Below are 23,089 nucleotides of genomic sequence, written 5' to 3' on the forward strand. Positions count from 1 at the left end.
ATAGTATAGTGCTATAAGAAATGATGAACAAGATGATTTCAGAAAGAGCTGGAAAGACATACATAAAATGATATGAAGTAAAATAAGCAGAACCAGGAGAACATTATACACAATAACATTAATATTGTGGAATGATCGACTGTGAAAGACTTAGCTATTCTCAGGATTACGGGACAATTCTGAAGGGCTTATGACAAAATGCTATCTACCTCCAGAGAAAGAATTTTCGGAGTAGGAATGCAGATGATTTTTCATTTTAATTTATTTGGGGTTTTTGGTTTTATATGGCTATTCTCTTACAAAAATGAACAATGTAGAAATGTTTTGCATTATTTTATTATTATTAATTATTATTATTATTAATAATACATTATATTACCCGTATAACCCTGACCAAATTGCTTGACAGCTTCAGGATGGGGGAAGGATGTGAAGAAGGGAGACAATATGGATCACATAACTTCAAATAACTTATGTGGAAATGCTATTACATGTAACTGATAAAATATATTTACAAAAAAAAAATTGAATTTCAAATTCTATCTTCTCTCCTTCCCTTCCCTCCCACCTTTTTGGAAGGCAAAGGATGATATTGATTATACATGTGAAGTCATGCAAAACCTTTCATAGCCAACATATACCACAATTTCCATAGCCATGTTGCAAAAGGGATATTCAACCCCCCCCAAAAAAGTAAAAAAACAAGGACACTTAAGAGTTCATCAGTTCTCTCTAGAGATGGGTAGCATTTTTTTTTTATCATGTGTCCTTTAGAATTGTCTTGTATCACTGCCTCTATCAGAATAACTTAATCTTTCACAATTAATCATTCTTACAATATTGCTGAAACGAGCATTCAAAATTGAAGGAAAAATTCTTTGAAGAAATCTTTTGTAAAGCAAATATTCTCAGTTCATTTCTTTCCCAAGTTTTCACTTTAAGCTGGACTTTCTTAAATCTGAGCATTCAATCTACAAGTTTTAATAAGAGCCTATTTTGCCACTGTCCCTGTGCGATGTTTCCTTCTAAGAGGCTGACACTATTGAGAGAAAGTTACCTCCAAAGGAAATGGATGAGTCCTTTCTAAATTTCAAAGAAAACAAGTGGGGCAGAACCCTGAATGGCACGTAGGTTTCACAGCAGGTTCCACAGACTGTTCTGATTTCCCAGTGGAGGCAGATTTTTCATGCCCATTTCTCCCTCAGACATCGCACTAGCAGCAAGCATCCTTCTTGTCTCACCCCGGGGGTTATATATTGCCATCCTCGCAGGCGCAGATTTGGACATCAAAGTCACGCCCCTTCGCCCCATTTGCTGCACATCTTCCTGAGAAAATACGGTACCCAGGGAGCGAAGCCCCAAAGGGTGGGGGTGGGGGCGCGGATAGGGCTGCCCTAGCCGCCAGACTACTCCGGTAAGGTTAGCCCTTTCCCTTCAGTGAACCTCAGTTTCCCTCATATATACATCAAGGTGGGGAGGGGTTGGTCACTTTCCCGGTCGACTTTCTGGGACTCTGAGGTTCTCAAGCCCCATCTCGATTCAGCCAAAATGACAAGAAAAAGAATTGAACAAGATAGACAGAAGGATATGACAGTTCTCGCCATTGTACCCCACTTCGTCTCAGGAAGCAGAAACACCCCCGAGATCGACATTAGCCAACCACCTCAACGAGCCGCAGGCCTCGGCGACGGGTGGCCAGTGGGGTTATACCATAACAAGACCTGAGGTCTAGGAGGCGCGGGATTATGTTCACTTGCCCTCACTCAACATGGCGCTCCGGGAAGTGGAAGCTATCGTGAAGTGGGGGGTGGAGCGAGTGAAGTGTCGTATGCCGTGATCCGAAACAGCGCAAGGCAGTGGGAAGAGCGGGGTCATTTGCCCTCATCAAAGATGGTGTTCACGGCGCGTTTTCTCCTCCCCCCCCCCCCCCCGCCCCGACCCTATGCGTTCGTCCCTGGCTCCGCCTCATTACTCTGACCCCGCCTCCGCCTTCCAGCTACCCGTTGCTGGGCTGGGCTCACTCAGTGGCGAGTTGTCTTCTCCCGGGGCAGGTTGAGATAGGTGCTTTGGACATGGCGGCGGCGGCGGCGGCTACTGCAGTATCTTCGACGTCGAAGGGGAATGGGACCAGCGGCAGGGCTGGGCCCAGTGAAGCTGGCGGCCCTCGAAAAAAGAAGGGACCGGGGCCCTTGGCCACCGCATACTTGGTCATCTACAATGTAGTGATGACTGCCGGGTGAGGAGGGGAAGGGGCGCAGGTGACCGAGGTGGCAGTTGGGAGGGTGTGGGGGAAAAGTCTGAGGAGGGGGCCTGCGAGCCAGGTGAACAGCCGGCGAGCGTGCGCCCTGACGACGGGCGTCCCTTCATTCATTCATTCTCTAACCTACTCGACTAATCCTGACTTAAGCGCCGCGGCTCAGAAGTAAGGCACTGCGGGGGAGGGGAGGGGCACATGGAGGTTAAAAGATGAATGAACCACTCACAGCCCCTGCTCTCCCTGCTCTCCTGGTTTCGGTACGTGATGGAGGGCCTTGAATGACGTGCTAAAGATTTTGGACCTAGTAGATTGAAGTTTCTGGGTAGGAAAATGAAGTGGTAAATTTGGCCGAGGGGGGGAGGGGTGTTGAATGGATCAGAGAAGAGAGAAAGTGGGGGTAAACAGATCTACTGGGCTGTTGTGCAAGAAAAAAGTATTTGAGTGGCTGTTAGTGAATGGGGAGCCCCATCGGAGAGGATACTTACTTGTATTGGGAAAAGGATGACTGTTTTCTGTAAGTAATGAGTAGCAGATTATATTAGGAGGCATATGCTGGAAAGGAAAAATGTTAATATATGGAGAGCTTTTTTTTTTAAAAAGTGTCTTCTGTGTGTAGAAAGGGACTGAAGCTTATTAATGTAAAAGAGGGTCAGAGTTTTTTAAGACTTTTAAGGTTTTAGCTGAGTGGTTAGAAGGGAATCTCCCTATTATAATTCGGAGTATGGATTTTGGGGGAAAGTGCCTTCAATTTGAAAGAATTTTAGTAGATCAGGAGAAATTAGCCTATTGAAGCTTCTTTTTAAACAATTTATTACATTAAAATTCCTAAGTATCACCCACTTTCAATCCCTTCCCTCACAAAAAGGCCTTTTGACTGAAGATTTGTGTGACTTTTTTTTTACAGATTCAGATTTTTCAGATTATACAAATTTTAAGGATTTACAAACCACATTTCTTTGCCATAAAGGATTAAAAATATTGTTTTCAAAGGAACCTAACTAAAAGTACAAGACAAGTCAGTATTCAAAATCTATATAATAACAGATGCCTTTAAGTTGACTTGGGAGAAAGCAATTCTAATTAAATTATTTTTTCCAATTTCTGCAGCAAGGTCCTTTGTTCTACATCCCTCTTGCAAAGCCATCTACAGAATGGCTTATTTATATTTTGTACATTTCTACTGTTAGACCCTTTGAAAAAAGAAAGTAATGAAAAGCCTCAAAAGGTAATAAGCAAAAAACTTCTTTATTCCATTGGAGGAGGGAAAACTAAACATAGCTGTGTTGAGACTTGGAATTAACCAAACCCAAGGCAATGAGGTGAAAATTTCATCCATGTAGTTGTGACAAGACAATGAACAAGAAGATAGAGTTCCTTATAACAATGGCAAAGTTTGCTTAGTGACAAGACAGCACCAGAGTCTGTTCTTATCAGGACTTCATGATCTGGATATGGTTCTTGCTGGTGCAAGTTTGAATTTGTTCAATCTCATGGACCTTTCAGACTGGTTGGTTAAGCTGGTTCAGTGATTTTGAGAGTAACATTGACAGCAGAGTTTGCCCTAAGTTTATGTGTGCAAAAGGACTTGTTATTTTGCCAAACTCACATCACATCTTGATTGGGAGAGATATGCTCAGCTGTTAGGTCTGGGCTTGGGGAACATAACTCGGGAAAATGAGAAGCATTAGGTAGAGGTTAATTTGGGGATCCTAACATTCTTGACACTACTATGGTCCAAGTTGTACTCAGATAAATTGAATCATTCAAATCATTCCTTGGAGGACTGATAGCCTTAATAACACAGAAGATCTCTTTCATCAGTCAAGTAAATCAGTCCCATTTGGACAGAGGAATCTTATTTTTGAGAAGTGTATTGTAAAATAAAAGTACAAACTTTCATAGTAACACAATACAGTGCTTTTTGTTACAGATATCAACTAGTTTGTTGTTGGAGTGGGTTTTTCCTCAGATAAATTTTGGAAATTTATTAAAATCATAGAAATTGTGACTTTAGAATTTTCATTTTAAAAAAAGATTTTAAGGCATATATTTTAAAAATACAACACTAAAAAAATTCTCTATCCTTTTGTTATCAAAAAGCTAAGTTAAAAAAAAGATTTTCTAAAACAATTATTTCCATTTTCTGATATTTTACTGATGTGCTAATAGAGGTTCCATTTCCCCCCCATCCCAAACTGAGGTAGAATCCCAAAGGAAACTAAATCTCAAAAACTTTCCTTTTGTGTAATTAAACGAAATTCAATTCCATTAACAAACATTAGTCCTGTGACTACAAAAACAAGAAACAAATAGCTCCTGCCCTCCAACAGTTGCTTATTTAATAGTTCTCTTGAGAGTGGTAGAGGTACACAATTAAATATAAGTGAAATTGAGAAAGGAGTGGTCATTAAAACATAGGGAGGGGCAGCTGGGTAGCTCAGTGGATTGAGAGCCAGGCCTAGAGACAGGAGGTTCTAGGTTCAAATCTGGCCTCGGACACTTCCCAGCTGTGTCACCCTGGGCAAGTCACTTGACCCCCATTGCCTACCCTTACCAATCTTCCACCTATAAGTCAATACACAGAAGTGAAGGGTTTAAAATTAAAAAAACAAAAACAAAAACAAAAACAAAAAACCTAGGGACTTCAAAGATGGCTTCAGAGAGCTATACTGTTCTAGGTGAGGAATATTACATTCTTGGAACAGGTTGTAGGCCAGCATAGAGTTAGGAAAGAGGAATAGACTGGAATAAAACTATAAAGATAAATAGGAGCTAGATTGAGATGGACTTTAAATATCAGGCTAATGAAATCCCAGTTTTGCTCACCTTTTAAAAGAAACTTTTTTCAGTGAGAACAATATGTTTATTAAGTTGTACAAATTGACTAAGGATGGGAGGCCTTGTAGTTTTTTTTTTTATTAAGAAACTGGGCTTTTGGCAAGTATACATTTAACAACTACATTTAAATATTAGCATTTTCTGTCAGTTTATTAATGATAACTGATATTTCATTCCTGCAATGATAGTAAGTGAAACAACCAGAGAAATTTTGTTAATCTTGGTAAAGTTTTCAGTGCTTTGATTTGTAGGGACAAGTGTTATGGGGAAAGGTCAGGGAAGGAGTTGGGAAAACATCTGTAAATTTTATTTTAATTTCTCTTTTTTGCTGGTTATTTTTGAAAATAAAGTTTGTGGAATGTTAAATGCTACCTTAAGTATATTTATTGATGTGAATAGTCTTTAAAATATTTTACAAATGAGAAAAAAATGTGAGGATCGTAACTTTAAAATAGCTTGGTGGCTCAGTGGTTTGAGAACCAGACCTAGAAACAGGAGGTCCCAGGTTCAAATCTGGCCTCAGACACTTCCTAGCTCTGTGACCCTGGGCAAATCACTTGACCACCATTGCCTAAAACAAACAAACAAATAAATAAAATAAAATAAAATAAAATAAAATAAAATAAAATAAAATAAAATAAAATAAAATAAAATAAAATAATACTTTGGGGGCTCTCAAAAGACCTAGTTTAATACTTTGTACATATTTGTATTTAATGACAATCACCATTGTAAGGGGGGAAAGGGGAGTTTATGGGTTCAATATATTAAAAGATGGTGGCCAATCCTCAATTAAAAATAATCTCAAGTCAATTGACTTTATGGAAGTTTATTTACAATTAGGAAGGTTGAAGGTAGGGAAATTGAGAGAGAGAAACTCTGGCCTGGACCAGAGGCCCCAGCAGAGGGGCACAGAGGTTAATTAAACAAGGCTTCTAGTCACAAGGCCTTTTACAATTAGAGAGGCAAGAGAGGCCTCCTTGAGGATAGAGCCTCCAGAAACGCCAAGGGAGGAGAGAGAGAGTCAGCCTAAGTTACCCACTTGACAATTCAAAGGGAAGCAGTTGTAGGTCCCACAAGAGATCCTTCTACACCAAGTTTAAAATGCCAACTCCCTTCACAGGAAGTTACCATTATATTTAAAAGATAGCATCCTGCATCCACCTCCAATTTGTGTGTCCAATCATAATAGACATAATAGACATTCTCATAGTACTGCCTAGGAGGCAGTCAGTTGATTCTGATTCATCACCCACTGTGGGTTACTGACCTCCCAGAATTAGAGGTATTCTCACCTTTGGTGATTAAATCTAAAGATGGGCAGTGTAGACTTAATCTAATTATCATACTATTATAATTGGTGCTTTATGAATGCCTGATTTTGAAAAAAAAATCTCTTAAGATTGTATAGAAACCTTAATGTTTAAGTCTACTTAAAATGCCACTGATTGTGGAAGACTTTCCTGAACTATCAACAAATCTAAAGATAGACTATTCTTAAAGTAATAAAGCTTTAGTACTTTCAACGTACAATAGTCAAAATGGGCTAAAATGTTCTAGGATATTTCAAGAAAGCTTTAATGAACAGGAGTAATTTGCAGTCCATTTGTGGACTTGAAAGTACTTAAGGAACCTTTAAAACCATTCTCAAGTAGCTTTGCAGTTTTGTTTTGCCCTTAATTTTCTTTGTTCCTTAGTAGTCAATTTCAATCCCCTTTGGGCAAATTTGAATCAATATCATTGGAATGAAGAGGATTACCATAATTCAGATTGCATAAGAGATGTTCTGCAAATCTTGGACATCTGATTTAAGAACTTCTGGATCAATGAGCAAAGCAGACCAGGCAAACTAGAATGGTGACAGTGATAGCTCAGTGCACTTTTTCAAGCTTTTCCCAAAGTGCTCTCTGCATCAGTGGTAGATTGGGGGTTAAGAAATGGAATATACACTTCTTTTGATCCTGGGTCATCAATTTTTAGGTTTCTACCTAGAACTACATGCTAGGTAGGAGGAATTGGTTGGTGGACAGAGGGAAGGACTGACCCTCACTTGTCCCAGTGGGGTTTCCATTATTGGCTGGTATGAAGCTAGGCAAAAGTGTTTACAGTTAAATCTGCTTTTCTTCTAATATTTTAGTAAAAGTAAATTTTAAATCAAATTTTGCTATTTTTCTTATTATCAACTGATGTTGATATCATTTCTTATTATTTTTCATTACAAGTACATTATAGTTTTTTGTGATCTGGCAAAAGAACTTCTATAACTTTTCCCTTCCCTTGAACCTCTCTATTTTATAATATTGCTTTTTTGAGAAAATGCATCTTGAGTTAAAAGCACCTGGTTTCTAAATGAACATTTGGAACTCTTCTCCTTCATATGCTGGGAACTACCTGAGTGCTTCAATAAGTAGTAAAATCATAGACTCAAATCACTGATTAACATCTTCGTTTGACAGATAAGAAAACAGATTGGAAGAGGTAAAATGATTTTCCAAAGATATACAGGTAGTTGGTGATAGCTTATGTTAGAACTTAACTAGTTACATGATCTATTACTAACCATATTCTCTTGGTATGTATGTATACATGGACATGCACATGTGTGTATGTATTTATTACATCTTGGACTAAATAGCTTTTTATTAATAACTAGGCATCCAAAAAATTTGTTTCTTTGGGAAAATATGCACTGAAATGGAATCTCTCAATCTTTGTTGTGCAAAGTACAGCTAGGGGAGTGGTCCTTTGCTACACTGTAAGAACTGAAGGTTCTTTGTAGCTATAGTGGTTAACCAGCAGGTCTCTACCAATAAGGGAACATTACCATCCACAATATGGTTTTTTGATTGTCTTTGCACATAAGATGAGCATTCCTAAATCAAAAGTCAATTTATCTTGCTTTTAGAATGTTTTTGATAGGACTTAAAAGACAAATCCTTTTTCCAAATATGAAAACTTTGCCACAGTAATTATCTTAAATATAGGGACTTGGGCCTGGTACCAAAAAACTTATCTCTCATTACCCCTCTCAAACCTAACTACTCATTATTCTTTGAATATATTCCACCTTTTTCTTCTTCTGTTTATACTTTCATCTACCTGGAATGTCCTACTCAGTTTCTGCCTGTTCAGATTCTAGCTATACATTAAGGCTCATGCTTCAGATACTACCTCTTTTATGCATTTTCTTTTGATCTCTCACTAAAAATTGATGTGATTTCTTTCTGCTCAGATTCTCTCTAGCATTTGGTACCTTTCTTATGGCACAGAACACATTTTCTACTAGATGATAAATTCTGCCAACTCATGGAGAGTGTTGTCCTTTCTCATGCTTCACAGCTCCTACCATGATCATTGCATATTGTAACTGCTCAGTAAATAACTATTTTAAAAAGATCTTAATTAATGTTTTTTGTTTTTACATCAGTCATTTTTGGATATACTCATTAAATATCCCTTGAATGATTTTCTCCCATTACAGAAGAAAACAGTTGAGCCAAATGTTAGAGGCTGGTAGTACCACAGATTTAGAGCAAGAAGAGATCTTTGAGGCCCCTTATTTTACAAATAAGGAAACTGAGGCCAAGGGAAGTTAAGTGACATGTCCAGAAACTCCTCATTCTCCCTCCCAATCTGTGTATCCAGTAGCCTTTCAGTTCTGGTCGCTCTTACTCAAAGCCATTGTAAAAGAAGAGCTTTTTAAATTCTCTTGGACCCAGATTATTCATTACAATTACACAGCAGTCTTTGTATTCTTTTTGTTTATGTTATTATAATTCCTAGTTATACTATTCTTCTGACCCTACTTAACTTCACTCTGTTTAAATTCATAAAAATCTAATTCTGTACCTCCAAATTCCTTATATTCATTATTTTTAGAGCATAGTTTTTAATTTCATTCTTATGCCAGTTTATTTGGCCATTCATTCTATATGCATTCACTTTATTTCCAACTTTTTGCTCCCATAAAAGTGCTGCTATTAGTCTGCCTACAAACCTTTGGTAAGCCCTACAAAGACAAATGCAAAGTAGTAAGCGAACTTCAAGGGACTGTCTTAAATATTTTGATTTGGGGTCTTAGTCTTTCTTGGATAAATACCTGTTAGTGAGATTTGTAGATCAAGGAGTAGAAACAATTTGGTGACTTTAAAAAACATTTTATTGTTAACTTTTGATTTTCCATCACCATTTCCCACTGTTGCCCTCTCCTTTCCTCTCTTAGAGTCATCTTCATAACAGTTTTTTAAAAGTTCAGCAGAACTAACCACAAAATGAAAACATCTGATATGTGCAGTGGTCCACACCTATATTTTACCATTTTTGCAAAGGCTTTACAAAAAGTAAGTTTGATCCTTTTTTTAGTGTCAAATTTGGTCATTCTAATTTTGAAGTTGCATCTAGCTTGAGTTAAATCCTTTTTTCTTTTTTTCGGTCCTTATTTTCAGTCTTAGAATCAAAACTAAGCATTGGTTCCAAGATAGAAAAGCAGTAAGAACTAGGCAGTCAGGGTTAAGTGACTTGCCCAGGGTCACACAGCTAGGAAGTTTCTGAATCTGGATTTGACCTCAGACCTCTCATCTCTAATCCTGGCTCCATCCACTGAACCATCTTGCTGTCCTTTGAGTTATTCTTAATATATTGTTACTGTATGTATGGTGTTTTTGGTTTTGCTTACTTTGCATTCATTTGGGCATCTGTTTTGTTTCCAGTGTTTTGCCATCACAAAAAGAGCAATTATTAGTATTTTGATGTAAATGGGCCTCCTCTTTTTATTGTTAATCTTCTTCGTGTCAGTTTAGTGATTTTTAGAAAACGTTGTTGGTATACATTGTTGTGGTGCTTTTGCTGGTATAAAGTCAATCTTTTCTGAAATTGTTAGCTATCATTTTTTAACAGTGTATCCTCTTCCAGCAGCATCATTTTCTCCCTACAGTTTGAAATTTACTTTCTTATCTACTACTGGCCAGGAAACCAAATGATCAAACTTATTAACATTGTATGAATAAGAAATGAAATGGCTTTGAGTGAGGATTTGACAGGATGTCCTAGAAGCTTGGTCATGAGCCTTTGTGCTGAGGCTTTGGGACACTTATTTTTTGGCTACTTACATGGTACCTTTAAAAAAAATATTATTTAAGTCTTAGTTAAAATTGCTGGATAAGTGAATTCTTCAATGTGACATTGTTATTTACAGTCTTGGCTAATGTGAATGGTTGTGTGTGTACTGCTTGAATGTTAAAGGAAATGTTTAAGTTTCAAGGAAACTACAAGAAAGTATTGCCTATCATGTAAAAATAATCCTGGGACTAAAACAGCATAATTAATATTTTTCAGATTTTCATTTTCTACCTGTACAAATTAAATGAATAAGTTATGTGCCCCATCTATTCCCTTTAAGTGATAGTAAAGTACCAGTAATAAAATCTGACTGAGAGAGAACCAAGTGCATTTGATAAAGAATTTTCTTGAGAAATATCCTTAGAAATTCATTGAAGAATTTATATTTAAGTAATAGGAAATAATTTATGCCAGTTTTCTTATTTTTTACTGTTTTTAACTAATTGTTACATATACCTGACAGCAACTCAGCAGGGTCATAGCTACTACTGAGCTACTTATTCAGCAGCAGAGATCCATAGGTTCTGGTGTTGTACCCAAATTTTAATACCTAACCCAGGTTCATGGCCGAAGGAAGAATCACACTGACAATGCAATATGCAAGAAGAGGCTCATTCTTTACTTGCAATAATAGCTAGGGTCCCTAGGCAGAGAGGCGTGCCTGAATGACCCCTTGGAATTCTCAGCCAAGAGTTTATATAGAAATGTTTGGGGAAGGGGGTTGGTACATACATAATTATCAAGGTAGTGTCAGGGACAGGTGGTCAGGAAGCATCTGGGGAGGTGGGGGGGTTTCAGGGTCAGGGGTCTGGAAGCATTTGGCAAATATACATTAAATAGACAAATATTGTAAAGCAGGCAAAAATAGACAAACATTCCTCAAGAAGGTTAATATTCATCAGATAAGATAGCTTCAGTTTTAGGTTTATGATAGGGGGAGATAAGGAAGACTGCTGGGAAACCTTGGGGGCTGGGGGTTGCTTGCCCAGGCCAGAAATAGTTCAGTAGACTGCCAGACTGATTTTTAAATCCAACACTGGTTTGCAGCCACAGCATAGAGCTTAGGAACCAGCTATCCCTTTTTACCTCTGCAGCCTTAAAAACCACAGGCAAGTCCTACTTCTCAAGTGAAAGCATTCATGCTACTGTGGCTATAAAAGATCATGGAGGGCTTTCTTGTGTGGAGTTTTTTCAACTGAGCTACATCTCAGCAATTTTCAGATTTGTATAGTATGCCACTTAGTGAGAGTGTACTAATAGGCTTATATATAAGGAGCTCTTTTCCTGTGGTAGCCAGCCTTTCTGCTCCCCTGTCTTCTCAGGATGCATGTTTCTTTCTAAACTTACATCACAGGTGTTGATCTGGAGCAATTATTTCATTCTTTGTATCTTTAAAAAGAGTATCAATTGGTAGACCACCAATCTAGATGGGATTAAGAAGGAGGGCAGGGGGTGTCCAGAGCAGATTACTAGAGGCAAAGCTTACCATTGTAGGACTTGTATCTGAGAATGTAGTTTTGAACACTTGTTTTTGCCTTGGTAGAAAAGAGCATTGTGAAGAAGAGATCCTCACAGAGTAACCATTGTGAATACATCTTCCTCACCAGGACTTTGAGGGAATAGTTTGAGTAGATTATTTAGGATTTCGGGTCATATTTTACCAAGAAAATAGAAACTATTTGCCTAGAGTTCCTGCTTCTTCTCTTTGCTGTATCTCAGAAGCCCTTGTCATCATTCTCCACTCTTTCCTTCTTGATTCCAGTCTTTGATGAAGAGATGGCCCTTCTCTTATTTATTCCCCATCTACCCCTCCTAACAATCCCCTCCATGATCTTTAGTCTATCTAATTATTACTACCTATTAACTGCCAGAACTCCCCAATCTAAAACAAAACCTATCATCAAAAATCCCTTCCATCCTCTAAGTTATCTTTCACCTCTTCACTTTTAAAGTCATACTCTTAGAAAATTTGGAGTATTTAGTTGCTACAAAGGCAGAGGAACTCGAGCATAGCTGCTTCCTTTCCCTTCTCCACCATGCCTGATGACATTTTTTTCATATCATCTGCCCCTCTGCCCAGCAGCCTAGTTGGAGCACTTTCTCCATCCCCTGTGTGGGATGGGGGTGGGGCAGTGCACATTCGGTGGAGTGGGGCACAGCATGAGGTCTCTGGGGACAGAGCACAGTATGGGGAGTGGGAGGGTGACAGGACCTGTCATTCCATCTCCAAAAGGTTTGACATCATTGCCCTAGTGCATCTTACCTTACAACCAAATGGCCTGAGCTAGTGGACAGTAGAGAAGGAACAGCTCAGTTCTTTGCCAAACAGCCTGAGGCAATGAGATAATGGTGGAGGAGCAGCCCAGTCCTAGCCCTGTTTACTTCCACATGACTTGAGGTAACTAAAGAGCTGAGTAAGAAAGAGATCAATTGAGGAGACCACAGGGAAAGTCAAAGCAGAGGGAATCTAGCTAGGAAAAAAAAACTACTGCAAGCCTCCCTATAAGAAGCCAGTCTGTTTACCCCTGGAAGTATATACTGAGGAACCCAAAGATAGCTGAACCTATCTCAAATAACAAAAAAGGCTACACTGTAAGTCTAGACCATCCTTCCCTCCACTCCAGAAGCAGAGCAGAACTTTGACAGATAGATAAAGTAATGAGGGGGTGGTACAAGAATGATAACTAGAAAAATAAGCAAAAGACAAAGAAAAAACCTACCTGTAGAAATTTACTTTAGTGACAGGAATGAACAAAATGTAAACTCAGGAGAAGACAGCAATGGCAAGAAATGAACATGTGAAGCTTTAAAGGAAAGTGAGAAAGGATAGCAGGTCCCAAAAGATCTTTTGGAAGAACTTGAAAAGAAGTTAAAAAATCAAATAATAAAAGAAATGTTGGAAAGATTCAACAACATGGAAACTAGAATGGGATAAATGGAGCCCAAAAAACACTGAAGAAAACTATTTCCTAAAGACTAGAATGGACCAAATGGAAAGGGAGGTTAAAAAAAAAAGAGGAAAACGGCTTCCTTAAGACTAGAATAAGGCAAGATAAGAAAGGAAATTCAAAAGCTCAAAGAAGAAAATAATTCCCTGAAAATTAAATTGAGCAAATGGAAGCTAATGATTCCATAAGGCATTAGGAAACAATAAGACAAAATCAAAAGAATGGAAAAATAGAAGAAAATCTGAAATACCCCACTGGAAAAACAACTGACCTGGAAAATATATCTAGAAGAGACAGCCTACCAATCATCAGAATACCTGACAGCAATGATCAGAAAAAGAGCCTGGACACTATATTATAAGAAATCATCAGGGAAAACTGCCTTGATAACCTTAAGCCAGAGGGGAAAATAAAAATTGAAAGAATCTACAAATCTCCCAAAGGAAACATTAGTATAAAACATCCCAGGACTATTATAGAAAAATTAAAAACCTTCCAGGCCAAAGAAAAAGTATTGCAGGCATTCAGGAGGAACAGTTCACATATCATGGAGTCACAAGATTACATAAAACCTGGCAGTTTCTATGTTAAAGGACTGGTAAGTGTGGAATGTATATGTTCCAAAAGGCAAAGGATCTTGGGTTATCAACTGAGAATCATATACCTAGCAACACCAAACATAACCCTCCAAGTGCGAAAAAGTAATATTTAATAAAATAGAGAAATTTCAAGTATTTTTGACACACACACATACACAAAAGACTGAGAAAAAAATTTTCATGAGCAAATCCACACTCAAGGCCAGCATAACACAAAAGTGAAAACTTAAGGGTTTCAGTAGGGTTGAATTGAGTACATTCATACCTGAGAATGTGATAATTAAGATATTTAAGATATATATGATACTTCAGTCACATAAGATTCTTAAGAACTATCACTATTAAAACAGTAAAAAGGAGTATACATAGAAAGAAGGAAGATAGTAAGTATATAGAATGGCTTGATATTCCCCCTCACTTCCCCACCCCTCAAAAAAAAGAAATCAAGGAGAAGAGAAAGGAGGTATAAAAGGGGATAAATTATCTCACATGAAGACACACATAAGAATCAATACAGTAGAAAAAAAGGTTGGTGGAGAGGAGGTGGCAGGCATTGCTTGAATCTTACTCTCATTGGGATTAGCTCAAAGAATAACAGCCATGCTGTCAGCTATCTTACTCAATAGAGACGAGAGAAAGAAGGGAGAATAAGAGATAAGAGGAAATGGACAAAAGGGATGGTGAACTGGGAAGGGGGCTGGTGGTTAGAAGCAAAATATGTGTGAACAGTGAAAGGCTGAAGACAGAAGATAAACAGGGGAAATAAGATGGAAAAAATACAATAATCATAACTGTTACTGAAAAATGGGATGAACTTACCCATAAAATGGAAAAGAACAGCAGAATTGATTTAAAAACAGAACCCCACAATATGCTGTCTACAAGAAACACATTTAAAGCAGTGAGACACACACACACACACACACACACACACAGGATCAAGAGCAGAATCTATTATGCTTCAGCCTCAGTAAAAAAAGCAGGGGTAGCAATCATAATCTTAGATAAAGCAAAAGTAAAATTTGATCTAATAAAAAGAGATAAGGAAGAAAATTACATATTGGTAAAAGGCACCATAGACAATGAAAAATATCAATACTGAACACATATCTACTGAATAGCATAATATCCAAATTCCTAATGAACAAATTACATGAGTTATAGGAGGAAATAGTAAAATGTTACTAGTGGGGAATCTCAACTTTCCCCTATCAAAACTAGATAAGTCCTGCCCCCCACCCCCAAATAGAAGTTAAGGAGATAAATAGAACTTTGGAAGAGTTCAATATGATAGATCTCTGGAGAAAACTGAATGGAAATAGAAAAGTATATACCTTCATCTTAGCATTACATGGCATCTTCACAAAAAATGACCACATACTAGGGCATAAAACCTCCACAACAAAATATGGCAAAACAGAAATACTAAATGTAATCTAAAAATTACATTCAAAAAAGCACAGCAGAAAGATTAAAAATTATTTAGAAACTAAATCTTATCTTAAAGAATAAATGGATCAAAGAACAAATAATAGAAAAACAAAACTTCATTAAAGAGAATGGCAATGAGGAAACAACAAACCAAAATTTATGGGATGCAGCCAAGGTTATATACTTAGGAAATTTATATCTAAATGCTTACATCATCAGTAAAATAGAGAAAGAGGAGAACATTGAATTGAACATACAACTAAAAAGAAGTAGAAAAAGAACAAATTAAAAATCCCCAATTAAATAAATTTTGTGTCCCATTGACTTCACAAACTCAATATGCCTTTTTAAAACAGACATCTCACCCTGTCCCTAACCCACCCATTTTCCAAGTTTCTCTATTTTTGTCGAGGGCATCATCCTTTTTTTCAGTTTCCCAGGTTCATAGCCTGAACTCCTTATTCTCCCTACCTCATGTATCTAGTCATTTGCCAAACCTTATCAGTTCGTCCTCCATAACATTTCTTCTATCCGTCCCCTTCTCTCTACTTGTAATGCCACCCCCTAATTTATGTCTCTTTCAGTTTTGCCTGGACTACTGCAGTATGGCCCTCTGTAGTGCAGAGGTGCAACCAACCCTGCAAAATGCTAACTGCAGAATTTCTGGCAGTTAAAAGGACTTAGAACCCTGACTAAGGACAGTTGATCCCTGAGGCTTGGACAGAGCGGAGGGGACAACTGAGCTCGGCCTTTCGGGCTGAAACCTGGCCTTGAATTGGTACTTTTCTCTTGAGATTTTGTAGCTTAGCTAATTCCTTTGGATCTCCTTGACCTTCCCTATTTCATTCCCCATTTCCTTTCCTGATTTCCTGTGGGTTTTGGGAGAAGGGTGGATTTTGGGTGGTAGCAATCAAACTTTGAAGACTTAGTTTTTCCCCATAGACAAGTAGGACTTACCCTTGATACAAACTATCTCCTAATTCATTGTTTATTACTTCCCTAACCTTAAAGGCAACAAAGCCTCCCAGGGCTGAGTGAGAGCAGGCTCTTTCTCAGTCTACGCCATTCCTGTGTCCCTCCTCCACCTGGAGCTTCTCCTAGGTGGTTGTTAGAGAAACCTTGTATCCCCTGTCCTTTATAATCAACCCTGAAGCTTAATAAACCCTGTTGTTATTTAATCAAACCTTTTGCTAAATCATTGGTTGAATGATAAAAGAGGGTTAAGGAGAGAAAGGAATTATTTCTCTTTGGTTCCTGAGGGGAGCTGGAGGCGGCCATCTTGGAGGAAGTGGTAATGTCTATACTTCCTCTGAGAAGCCCTTCTATTTCACAGACAGGGAAGAGCCTTGGGACTCTTTCTTTGTGAACTTGAGAAATTGACTAGAAAGCCCTCTAGTTAGTTTCAAACCATTTTTGACTGGCCCTAACCTTTTGTCTGTAGAAGTGCCCTTCCTACCTGGAAGGGTTCAGCCTGTTTCCCTTCAGTGTCTTCTGTCTCAAGCCTGTGTACCCAGTCTGTGTCTCCCTGTTGCATTTGCCTGCCCAATTACCTCATCATCTCCCCTTGCCTCTCATTATACTTCATCATCCTTTGTTTCCCCAAACTCAGCCATTCCCTTACATCTCTCCTACCACCTCAATCTACTACCTCCTTTCTACCTACTGACCTAGGGACCCACAAACCCCATCCACTTGCTTTATTCCCTTATTACACCTCCTCCCTCTGGGTTCTTCCCTTTCCAATCTCCTCCACACAGCTACTGAAGTGATTTTCCAAGTACCAATCTCATAGTGTTCCTCCTCCACTCAGCAAACTGCAGTGTTTCTCTTTTATTTCTAAAGTTAAACAGAAATTTGACTCTTAATGACAGTTAAAGCCATTTACTATATACTTCCAACTTACCTTTCCAGCTTTATTCTTTTTTATACCTCTCTATGTTCACTGTAGTCTCTAGCTAAACTTATCTTCCTTAGATGTGGCAATCTATCTTCCTTCTCTGGGCTTTTATATAGATGATGTCTTCCATGCCTGTAGTCTATAGAAAGGCTTCATTCACCCTTTATCACATATGTATGTGCTGTTAATTTTTTTATGCCAAAAAGGATGATGAATTGCACTAATATAATGATATTAGGGAATTTAAAGAAATAAGTATTTGTGGTCAAAATGTCTTCCTCCTGCAAACCACACTAGATGGTTTTCAAAGAGGTAGCATGACTAAAATAAATGAACCCTGATTTTGGTTCTGAAAGGTCTAACTTTAAGTTCTGGGCTCTGTCACTGATTATCTGAAATATTTGTGCCTTCTACTAATAAGGTGGTTGTGGGAATCAAGTAAGCTAAAAAAAAATTTAAAAATGCTTCATAAAAAAGAAACTAAATATAAACAATTATTTTTCTATAGACCTAGATTTCAGAGATAACCAATGATTTAATCTGAATTTGCCCTGGAGATGAACAGAAAATGGCATTTTGTGTCTATGATAGGTTCTACAAGTACAAATAATGCTGTTTGGTCTGGGCAGTGCCCCAGTGATCTACTTAGCTGATATTTGAACCCACATACTAGGTGAGGTAAGTACTTTAGCAGTTGTCAATAAGGAGACTCTTAGAGGCACCTGGAAGGCACAGTGGATGGAATGCAAAGCTTGGAGTCAGGAGAATCTGGCTTCAAATCTGGCCTCAGACATTCCCTAGCTTTGTGATCCTAGGCAAGTCACTTGTTGATACTAAAACAGAAATTAAAGATTTAAAAATAAATATATATAAAGAGGCTTTAAGACCAAACATGAATTTGACCAGTGTTATGAGGAAGGTTATTATTGCCCTTCCTGTCTCCTATCCACCCCAGAGAGCCCATATTTAATATTTAAGGCACCTTCCCTGGTTTTTCCCCATTATACCAGGCCACAGAACATTAGAATCACTAGATTTGATTGGATTTGATTGGTTGGAAGGGATCTTGGTAGCTATGTAAGGAATTTTCACTACAGTATATCTGACAAGTGGTCCACCAACCATTAGCTATAGAATTGGGATCTAGGTTCAAATTCTGGTTCTGACACCTTTGTCCTTCCTTGGTTAAGTCACTTAATCTACTTGGGATTCCATTTCATTTTGTGAAAAATGAAGGAATTGAACTAAACTGGCTTCTAATGAGATCCCTTACAGCTCTGAATACTTGATTTTATGATGACTCCTGGCTATCCCTCTACTCCAAATAGTCATTTGGACAATGAGTTCCTTGACAAATGTGTTCTCTCACTTGAGATCAGAAGAACCAAAAGATGCTATGGATTCAGATCTGTTCTTTCCACCTGTGGTTTGCTGGGGTTTGTGCAGATGTTTATGGAGTTCAGAAATACCAACAATTGGAACATCATCAGGATAAATATTGGTGCTACTACAATAATGAAAGAATATATTCCATGTACATGTTAGATATCAGACTATTAAACAAAACACACAAGAAAGCAAGGTTGTACCCAGATTAAGATCTTATATTTTAAACATAATAGTTAATAATTCCATTCAACAAAAACACAGTAATGTGATTCAATGGAAAACAGGCTTGTCCAGAACTAGGTCTAAGCCACAGCTTTGTCAATTGTTGTATAACCTTGGGCAAGTCACTTTAGGCTTCAGTTTTCTCATCTGTAAAATGAGGAAGTTGGACTAGATAACATTTAAGGATCTCTTCCAGCTCTGAAATTCTATTAATTGAGTCTTTTAAGAGTGCTTTTAAGAGCAGAAATCATTTTTTAAACATCTGTTCTTTCTGACATTTAAGTTAGATATTTAATAGTACAAATAGGATGAATGATGGTAAAAATTACAATAATTACCACTAAATTGCTAGTAAGCATTCCAGGCATTATTGTTCAGTGGTCACACAGATAGCATTACAATAGCACACTTTATACACTTGATATAATAGATTTGTTTCAGAATGTTAAAATAATATTACATTAAAAAAAAAAAGAATTTTACTGTCCATTTTAATAAGGACTATAATAAGATCTCTAAATAGAGTAATTTGTTACATTAAGTTATAGCTTTAAAAACTGAATTATGGGGGCAGCTGGGTAGCTCAATGGATTGAGAGTCAGGCCTAGAGACGGGAGGTCCTTGGTTCAAATCCAGCCTCAGACACTTCCCAGCTGTGTGACCCTGGGCAAGTCACTTGACCCCCTTACCACCCTTCCACCAAGGAGTCAATACACAGAAGTTAAGGGTTTTAAAAAAACAAACCGAATTATGTGTTTTAACTGTTAAGTCAAAGGCTTGTATGTATCAGCCTCTGTAGTAGATTTTGAGAGTGTTATACAAATTTTTGATGATTTTTTTATGATAATACTTTCTTAGAATACCTCAGAAAAGCTTAAAACAGTTTACGATCTTTAATTTTCTCAAAAACTGTGGCAGATAAGGGATAAATATGCTCATTTTAAACAAAATTTCCTCATCTGCGTTGGGGCATTAAGTGTGATTCCTTTGGAGATACAATTGATAGCTGTAGAAATAAGATTGGAGGCATTATTCAGTATGAATTTTTTGCACACCAGCTCCCTTCTAAGACAGCAGAAAGGGGGAAGCAGAAAATAATCAATAGGGGCAGCTGGGTAGCTCAGTGGATTGAGAGCCAGGCCTAGAGATGGAAGGTCCTAGGTTCAAATCTGGCCTCAGACACTTCCCAGCTGTGTGACCCTGGACAAGTCACTTGACCCCCATTGCCCACCCTTACCAATCTTTCACCTATGAACCAATAGAAGTTAAGGGTAAAAAAAAAAAAATAATCAATAGAACCAGAACTGTGTACGCATTGGCTATATAAGAAAGGAAAGAAAAAACAAAAATGAGACCACAGGTGACATAATTTCAGGTGGGCTTGGGCAGTGGGATAAAGGAAATACACCCATACCCATATCCATATATATGTGTATATGTATGCATAATACCTATATATACAATATACACATACATACACACCTGTGTATGTGTAGATGCATATCAATATAGGAATGAAGTATAAAAAAACAGTAGTATATAAAATATATGGTATATAAAAAGTAAGTCTATATGTATGCATATATTTTTAAGTTAATTTTTAAATCCGTCTTATTAAAATCTTGAGGTCTAGGGTAGAATTTTGCCCTGCATTTTGTATGTTTGGATGTTTTCCTTCGATGGTTTTTAAGTTTATAATAAAAAGATTTTTAAAAAGTTATTCAAATACAAAAAACATTAAGTGTTGTAAGCCCCTAAAGGAATCAGTTTTATAGGTAACAGCTTTTTATGCCTTTAAGTACCAACATCATTTTTATTTTAGCCATATTTGGGGGCAGGGAAGTATTTTTTTTTAAATTTTTTAGAATATTTTTCCATGGTTACATGATTCATGTTCTTTCCCTCCCCCGCAAACTGCCCCCCCCCCAACCTCCCCATAGCCGATGCGCAATTCCACTGGGTTTTACATGTTACATTGATCAAGACCTAATTCCATATTATTGATAGTTGCACTGTGGTGGAGAGTCTACATCCCCAATCATATCCCCATTGACCCATGTGATCAAACAGTTGTTTTTCTTCTGTGTTTCTGCTCCCACAGTTCTTTCTCTGGATATGGATAGCGTTCTTTCTCATAAGTCCCTCAGAATTGTTCTGGATCACTGCATTGCTGCAAGCAAAGAAGTCCATTGCATTCAATTGTACCATAATGTATTAGTATGGTGTTCTCCTGGTTCTGCTCCTTTCACTTTGCATCAATTTCTGGAGGTCATTCCAATTCACATGGAATTCCTCCAGTTCATTATTCCTTTGAGCACAATAATATTCTATCACCAACAGATACCACAATTTGTTCAGCCATTCCCCAATTGAAGGACATCCCCTCATTTTCCAGTTTTTTTGCCACCACAAAGAGCACAGCTATAAATATTTTTGTACAAGTCTTTTTCCCTGTGATCTCTTTGGGGTATAAACCCAGCAGTGGTATGGATGGATCAAAGGGCAAACAGTCTTTTAAAGCCCTTTGGGCATAGTTCCAAATTGCTATCCGGAATGGTTGGATCAATTCACAACTTCACCAGCAATGCATTAATGTCCCAATTTTGCCACATCCCTGGGGAAGGAAAGTATTGATGCTTTTTGTTTATATACTACATTATTTTATTGATGTGTACCTCCCCCACTGAACCCTTTCTTGTATCAAAGAAAAATGGATTATGCAAAACAATTATAGATCCTAAAATTTGATAGCATGTCCTTAGTGGAAATTTTTCTACTGAGAGAAGCATATTTTAACAATTTTATATAGATCTCTGTAAAACATATACTTCCTTCCCTGCCATCTTTAAACAAAGTGATTTTAAAAGTGATTAATCAGTCAAGCCTGATTTTAAGAATAGAACACAACTTTTTAAATCTTTTCTATATAACATTTATTTTTAAAATAAAATTTAGTTATTTTCATTCATCAAGTATTTTCTCCCATCTCACTTCCTACAAAATTTTACTAGTGATTGTGTATGTGTGTGGGCAACATGTGAAAAACCTTTGCAACAAATATGCATGATTGAGCAAAACAAATTTTCATGTTGGCCATGTCCAAAAATGTGTCTTTCATTCTCATTCTTCATCGTGTTTTTGTTACAACGTGGGTAACATGCTTCATCATCAGTTCTCCAGAACTATGATTGATCAGCATTCTTACATCTTTTAAAATTGTTCATTTTTGCTGTGTGGTTGTTCTGTACCCTCCTTTATGCATCAGTTCATACAAGTCTTCCCAGGTTTCTCTGAAATGCTTTTATCATTTTTTAATCTATTTTTTTAAATTACATATAGAAACAATTTTCAACAATTGTTTTCTGACATTTTTTGATTCAAATTCTTCCCTGCCCTTTCCTCCCCTCCCCAAGAAAGAAAATAATCTGATATCAGTTTTACCAGTGCTGCATATTTCCATATTCCCCATGCCATGAAAGAAGATATGTATTGCACATACAAGAAAAAACTTATGAAGGAAATAAATTAGCTCTTCAAAGTTAATTATTGCATAATATATCTATTATCACATATAAGGTTCTTCCAGTTCTGCTCATTTCATTCTACATCAGGTCATATAAATCTTTCCATTTTTTTTCTGAAATTATCCTGTATATCATATGGTTGTATGTCACAATAGTATTCCATTACAGCTACAACTTGTTCAGTCATTTCCCAACTGATGGGCATTCCCTCATTTTCCAGTTTTTTACCCCTATAAAAAGTGCTGCTATAAATATTTTTATACACATATGGTCCTTTTCCTTTTCCTTTGGATTTCTTTGGAATATAGACTGGTAGTGGTATTGCTGAATCAAAGGGTATGCATACTTTTATGGTCCTTTGGGTATTGTTTTAGATTGCTTTCCAGAATGGTTCACTGCTCCATCAACAGTGTAATAGTGTGCCAGTTTTCCCACACCATCTAGCGTTTATCATTTTCCTTTTGGTCATGTCAACCAAAGTATGGGGTGGTATCCCAGAGTTGTTTTTAATTTCCATTTCTCAAATCAATAGTGATTTGGAGAATTTTTTCTTGTGACAATGGATAATTTTGATTTCCTCATCTGAGAACTGTCTGTTCATACCCTTTGACTATTTATCAATTGGAGAATAACTTGTATTCTTACTAATTTGAGTCAGTTTTCTTTATAATTGAGAAATGAGGCCTTTGTCAGAGCTACCTACTATAAAAATTTTTTTTTTCCAGTTTTTCGTTTCCCTTCTAATCTTGTTTGCACTGCTTTTGTTTGCAAAACCTTTTCAATTTAATATAGTTAAAATTATCCATTTTCTCATAATGTTCTCTATATCTTGTTTGGGCTTAAATTCTTCCCTTATTCATAGGTGT

The 23,089-nt window shown here is 37.3% G+C and overlaps 1 protein-coding gene across 1 annotated transcript in view; it reads left to right on the forward strand.

Annotated features, from left to right (window-relative positions):
• The first annotated feature begins 1,385 nt into the window (after nt 1-1,385).
• HACD2 (3-hydroxyacyl-CoA dehydratase 2) overlaps nt 1,386-23,089 on the forward strand; it is a 106,766-nt gene continuing 85,062 nt past the window's right edge. The window contains 2 exon segments of the mRNA XM_044670041.1: nt 1,386-1,917; nt 1,920-2,236. Coding sequence (XP_044525976.1) covers nt 1,549-1,917; nt 1,920-2,236 — 686 coding nt within the window. The 5' untranslated portion in view covers nt 1,386-1,548.

Source organism: Gracilinanus agilis, chromosome 3 (genome assembly GCF_016433145.1).
Source record: "Gracilinanus agilis isolate LMUSP501 chromosome 3, AgileGrace, whole genome shotgun sequence".
NCBI classification, from domain to species: Eukaryota; Metazoa; Chordata; class Mammalia; order Didelphimorphia; family Didelphidae; genus Gracilinanus; species Gracilinanus agilis.